This window comes from Berghia stephanieae, chromosome 10 (genome assembly GCF_034508935.2).
Source record: "Berghia stephanieae isolate SIO BIC M18660-M18661 chromosome 10, UCSD_Bste_1.3, whole genome shotgun sequence".
Classification (NCBI taxonomy): domain Eukaryota; kingdom Metazoa; phylum Mollusca; class Gastropoda; order Nudibranchia; family Aeolidiidae; genus Berghia; species Berghia stephanieae.
The window spans coordinates 12,648,795-12,657,086 of record NC_088369.1 but is presented as its reverse complement, the minus strand read 5'-3'; the positions used below and the strand labels follow the sequence as shown (position 1 = coordinate 12,657,086).

At 36.9% G+C, this 8,292-nt stretch overlaps 1 protein-coding gene across 8 annotated transcripts in view; it reads right to left on the bottom strand.

Annotated features, from left to right (window-relative positions):
• Positions 1-271: 271 nt before the first annotated feature.
• The window catches only part of LOC144980528 (uncharacterized), an 11,023-nt gene continuing 3,002 nt past the window's right edge, over positions 272-8,292 (bottom strand). For all 8 annotated transcript variants that reach the window (XM_078928186.1, XM_078928180.1, XM_078928178.1 and 5 more), the window contains exons 3-6: positions 7,430-7,553; positions 6,576-6,642; positions 3,329-4,024; positions 272-1,744 (exon numbers count right to left, since the gene is read on the bottom strand). In XM_078928186.1, coding sequence (XP_078784312.1) covers positions 1,503-1,744; positions 3,329-4,024; positions 6,576-6,642; positions 7,430-7,553 — 1,129 coding nt within the window. In that variant the 3' untranslated portion in view covers positions 272-1,502. The remainder of the gene's footprint in view (positions 1,745-3,328; positions 4,025-6,575; positions 6,643-7,429; positions 7,554-8,292) is intronic.

The window sequence follows — 8,292 nt, the reverse complement described above, 5'->3', positions numbered from 1 at the left end:
AAATACCAACGTTTCATATTTTTGACCAGTTTAACTATAATTTGACTTTTTAGCATCTGGTCCATCCCGACATAATACCGTTTTGAGACGAGGGGTCACAATTGAGTAGGTGGCAATTAGCAGTGTTGTCTGTTGGAAATGTTTTTTAATAATGTCGTCTACAACGGGGGTAACGAGACTTATAGAAATAGGACTGAGAAGTCGTGACGTTACAGTTTCTACTCTTCTGGTTCCAAACTTCTTGGAAGTGTCTATGTAACCAGTCCTTCGGATGACTAATAATGAATAGGTTTCATGTTATTAACTATTATTAGTATATATCGACAGATTCTTAGGATTACGGGACGTAAAAGAGCGAGGATGGACAATATTTATTGACGACCAGCATATATATTTAGACTAGAAAATAAGATGCCATCATTTTGAAACCAGAAGATCAATTGCACAAGGTATGTATCCAAGTCCTCAGGAAGATTGAAACCAATTTTTCGGCATCACATTTTTGTTCTCTGTTGCATGCACCGTTGTAGCAAAATCCCGTTTCTATCCAAGAACAGAGCTTTGTGTGAATCATTACTGTAAAATGGATGATTTCAAAACTGCCCGATTATTTTCGAGTTATCGTCATAATCAATTCCCTTGCATTTGAGTTTTTATTGTATCTAACCATAACTTTCGTAAACCCATATGACGCCCTAATACATGGCGACAACCAACACGAAAGAGAGTGAAAAGCAGGGGCGTGGCTATATTGGTTGATTTGGTCCCTGGCACCACTCCATCTTTTAAAAACGGATTACATCATTCAAAATATAATAAAACAGAAAAATGGTATGGTATATATCGCCTTTTACTTATTTGAGTTAAGTCTTTTCTGTATTTTTTTCTTTCTTTTATATTTACAAATATATAATGTTTTAAGTCATTTTCTTCTGATTCTAGCAGCCCACCTTATACAGTAATCACGCCACGCCACTGGTGAAAAGTTGTATTCCATAGCTCAACCAATGAGAAAATAATAATTTGTTTCCTTGGGTATGACGTCTCAATATTAACTTTCCTGTAATGATCGTTGTCTTGTCGTTGTAGTCTAGGACATCTTATTACATATATAGATGCCGCTGCTTGTAGTTCTTCAGAGCCATTAGGCTCATGGAGCCGGGGTTTTTATCTCGGTTTCTATAGCGTAAAACGGACAATAGCAATCGCTTGCTATCCTGTGGATAGAGTGTGCTGGTCTAAAGCAAAGGACTCTTCGCCATATCTAACAAACGCAGCTACCGAATCACTGCTGGGTGGCCCCGGGGGGGGGGGGGGGGGGGGGTCAGACAAAAAATATCTTGATCGTACGCGGGATCAGTCATGGTTTGCTTAACGTGTGACGCAGCAAGTGCTCTATCTACCAACTGCAAAATCGGGACAATTGTCTTGTATTGTGACGCAATTTTCAGGAAAGTGTCAGGCTGTTAATATATCATATCTAAATCAACAAAGGCTATGATCTAACTGTCGTTGGTATAGTTCAATCCTAACAATCCGTAGACAGGAGACGGCAATTTTCCTGCCCTGGACATGTACCACAAGTACGACGACGCCATTGACAGTGACAGACCTGGATGTAGCGGCGGAGCAGGACAAAGCTGGGCAGCGGAAGTTGGATGGTAAAGTGGATTCATGAGTGAATGGAAGGTGGTTGCTGATGGGAACGCTGTTTTTTTCGTAATTTTGATTAAGCTTTGTGTACCTGTGATAGATAAGGAAGAAAAAAACAAACAACAAGTCAGAACACGACAACATGCTATGATAATATGTAATAATAATGATATAATAATATTAATGTTAATCATGTATACTGCGCTTATTCCCTAAACGCACAGCTCTGTGCGCCTTTTCAATGCAATAATCAATAATAATAATTTCATGTCACACAAAAAAGCCCCCAAATAACATAAGACATTCATACAAAGCAAAAAAAAAGCTTTTTAACGGAAACTGGTTTTAATCTATCGTATATTTTCTAATAAAATAGATCTTAATATTTGTCTTAAAAGTAGCTTTTGCATTGTATTTTCTTAGAGAAGATATGAGAAAAAGATCTATCAGAAAACTTTTTGGAGCCTTTTTTTTTGGGAACAGTTGATCGGAGAAGATCAATAGATCTTAAACTTGAAGTTCTGGAGGGAGAGAGTAAAACAATACAAGCTTGCATAAAAATGAAGGTGCAATTTTGTTGATGCATTTAGAGCAAAGAACAGCAATTTTGTATTCGAGTCTTAATTCAACAGGTAGCCAGTGACGTGACAAAAACATGGGTGTGATGTTATGATCTCTTGCTTTTTTTTCTTTTAGAATGATCCTATCAAAATGATTCTGGATGTGTTGCAGTTTGTGAAAGAGATCATTTGGAATATCTTAGAAAAGCGAATTACATTAATTTATCCTAGAAAATACAAGGGATGAAACACGACTTTTCAAGGCAGTACTGTTTAAAGACTTTGATGTACCTTAATGCTATCCAATCTCACGCGTTACTTGTGAATGTTACATAACACTTTAAAACATTCTAGATCATAACCAGTAATAAACAAAAATGAATATAACAACTTTAAAAAAGAACAGAATACCAAACACGAAACGTTTTGGGCTCAAAACCCTTCTTCAGCCAACAACAAAAAACAATAAAGACATAAATACATTACTAAATTCCAGATAGACGACAGATATCTCTGGAATTTAGTAATGTATTTATGTCTTTATTGTTTTTTTGTTGTTGGCTGAAGAAGGGTTATGAGCACGAAACTATTCATCACTTTGGTCATGTCCAAAGAGGTGCCTCACTTTCAGATTCAGTCGGCAACAACATTTGCTGTGAATGAACTTTAAACCTTTTTGCGAAATTATACTGTCAGAATTTTAAACTGTTGTAATCAAATACACGCCGAAACAATTTCACTTCCTTAGATGCTGAGCCTGCTCAGTGACCGAGTGGTGACAATGAGCTTAAACTCATGAATAATGTTTCCAAGCTCGGAATTCTCACTTTGGGTAAGACAATTAATGCTTAAATATTATCTCGCTTGATTCTGGTTTGAAAGTGTACCTGGCTAAAGATATATTTAGATTTTGTAATCGTTTTAGTAAAAAAAAAAAAAAAAAAAAAAAAGGGGGGGGGGGGGGGGGTAGAATAAAAGATGTCTTAAACTCTTGCGTTTTGGAATTCGAACTCTGTTCCCAACGCTTACTCGCAAGCTCGTGCAGCGGTTTGGAACACGTCCGGAATTCCAAAAAGCAAGAGTGTAAGAATCGTACATTATGAATTGATTCTTACAGTAGGGGCTATCTGCGTTTTGCTGATTCAAATCTGTGCTGATTTCTTTCCCTCCACATGTCGCTTCCATCTTTGGTCTTGGTACAACATCGCATTTCTCACCAGTACATTTCTCTGTACCACAACAACTAACACATCCTTCAGCAGCATCAATATCTTTGGTTGGTTTCACCGGGTGTGAGTTAAAATGAACACCAGGATTTGCACCCGACGTAAATATTGAGCCTCTCATGGGGTTATTGTCACTGTAAGAGTTAATTCTTTTTCCGGTCAAAGGTGAAATGGGTCTTGTCACCAAAGATGGATAAGTGATATTGGTTACATTGATGATCTGATCTTGATTTTTAATAAATGGAGATTTTGGACTAGAATCGACATATTTGTTAGATTTACTATTATTGTCATTGTTGGGGTCGTGAATATTCGAGTGGGTATTGATTCTAGAATTTGTAAGTGTAAATCTATCTTGGTCTCTCCTGCTGTTGTTGTTAGTAGTAGTTGTGTTTTGTGACTCGCTGAAAATAGGGCGTTGCTGTTGTTGTTGTTGTTGTTGTTGTTGTTGTTGTTGGTTGTGGTGGTGGTGGTGGGCGTGCTGTTGGTTTCTGATTTTGGCAGCGTTGTTGTGGGCGTGAACAGATGAGACCAGTTGTAGAACGTGGGCTGTTGAACCGATTCGGACAGCAGACGATGTCTTCCCTGAAAAAAAGAAAACAAAACAAATACAAAAGCTGTGACTAATCGCCCAAAATGGTATTGTATCGAGGTGATACAGATGGCAGAGAGGGATTTTAAAAATTTATTGATGCTATGCGTTTAAGTAAAACACTCACAACGTCCACCAGCCTGATACAACTTACCAACAGACAAGGCTGTGTGTAACCTTGAACGTTTATAGTCTGATTGATATAGTTTAGTGAGAAGTAATCACCCAAATGGCTGTGAGACAACATGTGCGGCTATGTGGTCTAGTGGTATGACACTCGCTTTCGGATCGGAAGGTCCTGGATTCGAGCCTCGCGCTCGGCGCATAGTTGAGTCCTTGGAAAAGGCTCTTTACTCACATTCTCTCACCGTACTCAGGTGTAAAATGAGTACCTGGCCGTTAACACCTACATGTTAAATGTTGCTGTTGACCAGGGACCCCTTATAAAGCGCTTTGAGCACATTTAGTGGACATAGCGCTATATAAAGCTCAATTTTTAAAAAAAAACATAGCATCAATAAGTTAACGAAGGCTACGTAACAGAACCCGAGAAAGCAGTGGATGAATGTATTATAAGTATAACGTTTAAAGGAGCAATGTTAACCCTCTCAACCCCGTGCCCCAGGTCCACAAGCCAAGGCCTCCAGGATATAGATAGTATGCGTTTGGCTAAGAAGCTCACAACATTGCCACCCGGAAGATAACTGACCAAACACAAAACAATGTGTAACCATGAACGTTTATATTCTGGATAATACAGTTAAGTGAGAATGGGAGCGATATATATTCATGTCTTTGTCCAACCAGGTCATCAATCACATGACTTGTTGCACTCCAACGATTGGATATTTCTTAACAAATGTAAACACGCTGCTTTGTTTATAAATGTTATAAACATACCCATGTGTCAAGCTGAATCAAATGACCAATCGTGATGTTAGATATTTAACAAGCTGTGAACACTTTTCACAATGTGGGTCACTTTGAGCACATTTTGCAATGTGGCCAATGACCTCAAGCACATGGAAAGTTAATGTAGATCATGCCCATTACTCACTAACATAGCTGCAAATAGACTACGGTCAAAACACACAAGAACTGCTGCCAACATACACAAATGGGGGCTCCAAGAATCACCAACATGCCCAAAGTGCAACCAAGCACCACAAGATGCAAACCACCTCGTACTAGATTGCACAGAGACAAAACTTGAAGGGGGATTTGAAACCATCAACAAATGTGATGATGACTTCCGAACCTGGATTGATACCTTGAATATAGAAGTGTAGCCGAACGATACTACTACTACTAACATGGATGGCAAAAATCAATAACAAAGACCTGAGTGACGCCAACTTCATTCCATCTATAGAACGATCCTAATCATGAATTCCATCCATAGTATCCGGTGTTAGAGTGTGATAATATAAGGTCAACAGACCTTTAAGTGCCTACCTAGGTCAACATACCTGATGATATCAACTTCTTCTTCTTCTTCGTCTTGTGGAAACCTCCAATATTGTCGAGGATCACTCCACAGTTTGCAGGGTTTTACATTTTAAACTTGCTAAAAACTTTGCACATAATACTAATTTAAAAAAAACAAACAAAAACAAAAACAAAAAACAAAACAAAAACAAAACAAACAAACAAAAAAAACACACATAGATTAAAAAGTCACGTTGTGAACTCTAGCAATCGCGTGAAGGCATGTTGGCAACCGTTTTCAGCCACTTCAGCTGGGAGGCTATTCCATAGTCGGGCAGTGGAAGGGAAAAACGAATACTATTTATGAACGATCGATCATTGTCTCGGCTTGTTTTAGAATTACAAACAAAATCAATAATCAGTTACGAGTTGCTTGTGTAGCTATGTGGTCTTGTGGTATGACACTCGCCTTCGGATCGGAATGTCCTGGGTTCGAATTCCGCTCTGAGCGGGCGAATAGAAAACTCTCTTTACGTTCATTTTCTCACCGTACTCGTGTGTAAAAATGAGTACATGGCCGTTAAAAGGCCATTAAGATGGTGTCCATATCTGATATAGTATATTGAGTATAGATAGTATGCGCTTGGCTAAGAAGCTCACAACAATGCAATCCGGAAGTATAATGGACCAACACACAAAACTATGTGTAACTATGAACTTTTATAGTCTGGTTAATACAGTTTAGTGATAATTACTCATAAACGTGGATGGCGAAAAACAATAACGAAGACCTGAGTGACATCATCTTCGTTCTTCTATATTTAGAATGAACTGTTTTCAAAATTGTTATGTCTCTTACTATTTTGGTCATACTGTAAACCATCAATTCAAAGAATAACAATGACAAATTTGCCGTAGGCTACTCTGAAATTAAAAAAAACACGCATCAAAATGTTTGGTCAGAAAACTCGTCCTTCAAATATCGATTATTTTGTCAAAAGCTCTCATTTTAATCGATTGATATTTGATGGACGATTTTTATGGCCAAAAAGATTTTAATATGTCTTTTTTTTTTCTCTTTTTTTTAATGAGTTTGGCAGAATTGGTGAAACCTACCGTCATCGGAATTAGGATTTGGTAAAACGCCTTTACGCCACTTGGCACGTCTGTTTTGGAACCAAACCTGAAAAATAAAACATGCAGAAACGCTACTTGGTTAACTAGTTAACTGCCGTACGCTGGAAAAAAACAAAACACGTATTTAAAAATTTGGCCAGAAAACTCTTCTTTCTAATACCTATCAATTTTAATGATCTCATCTTGGCAAAAAATCTCAAACCTGGGACATTATGAAGTCTTCTTTAAAGTCCCAGGTTTGAGAGTTATTTTGCCGAGATGAGGGTCTTTTAATCAAACGGTGTTTAAAGGATGAGTTTCTGGCCAAATTTTTAAATACGTGTAATTCCAAAGTACGAGGGTTAGCTGGTTAAAAGAAAGATTCCGTTAAGGATATGAATGAATGAATGAATCAATGAATAAATGAATGAATGAATGAATGAATCCGTGAATGAAAGGATGAGTGAGTGAACGAACGAATATACGAAGGAATTAATGAAAGGGTAAATGGATGGCTAATAGGTTTATTGAATGAATGAATGATTGTATGAATAACTGAATAAATGAATGAATGTATGAATGAATGAATGAATGAATGAATGAATGTATGTATGTATGCATGAATGATTGTATGAATGTATGAATAAATGTATAAATGAATGATTTTATTAATGAATGAATGAATGTATGTATGAAATAATGAATGAATGGATGTATGAATGTATAAATAAATGAATGGCCAAATGAATGATTGTATGAATGTATGAATGAATGAATGATTGTATGAATGTATTAATGAATGTATAAATAAATGAATGAATGATCGATGAATGAATGAATGAATGATCACAAACCTGTACACGTGACTCCTGTAATCCTAGCTTCTGGGCCAGATCTTCCCTGGTCACAATGTCAGGATACGGAGCCTTCCTGAAGGCTTTCTCCATGGTGGCCAGCTGTACAGCCGTGAACGTCGTTCTGGAAGGAAATAGGATTCAATAGTTGTAACGTCACTTCCTTCCTAATGACGCATGGTAACTTAGTAACACTGGCTCTAAACTATCGGAACAATGGCGGACGCCCGTATGAAATATTTCTCCGGCGAGCATAATAGCGTATCCAGATGAAAAAAAAAAAAAACAACATATATTTGATAATGTTTTGACTTTTACACATTCTGGTCAAAAGATATATGAAAAGTTCTAGCCACCTTGAAGAATAAAAAGCAATGATTTTCTTTGTTTAGAACCAAGATGGCCACCGTTGCCGGGCGGCGTGACATCAGACTATTGAATCCAATTGGACAACCATCCTTATAATAATAATAATAATAATAATAATAATAATAATAATAATAATAATAATAATAATAATAATAATAATAATAATAATAATAATAATAATAATAATCTTTATTGTCCAACTTAAAGGCAATTCATGTGAGGTAAACAATGCTCAGTTTGGTTCATGGTATGAACATCAACACGTTTACATTACAGACACAGCCATACACGAACATGCACGCTTGCACATTGTTTATACACATGTAAACAAAAGACATGAGCGTACATACATACACACATACATACATAAATACATGCAGACATACATACATACACATATACATACACACATACATACGAGTACATATATTATACATACATACATACATACATACATACATACATACATACATACATACATACATACATACATA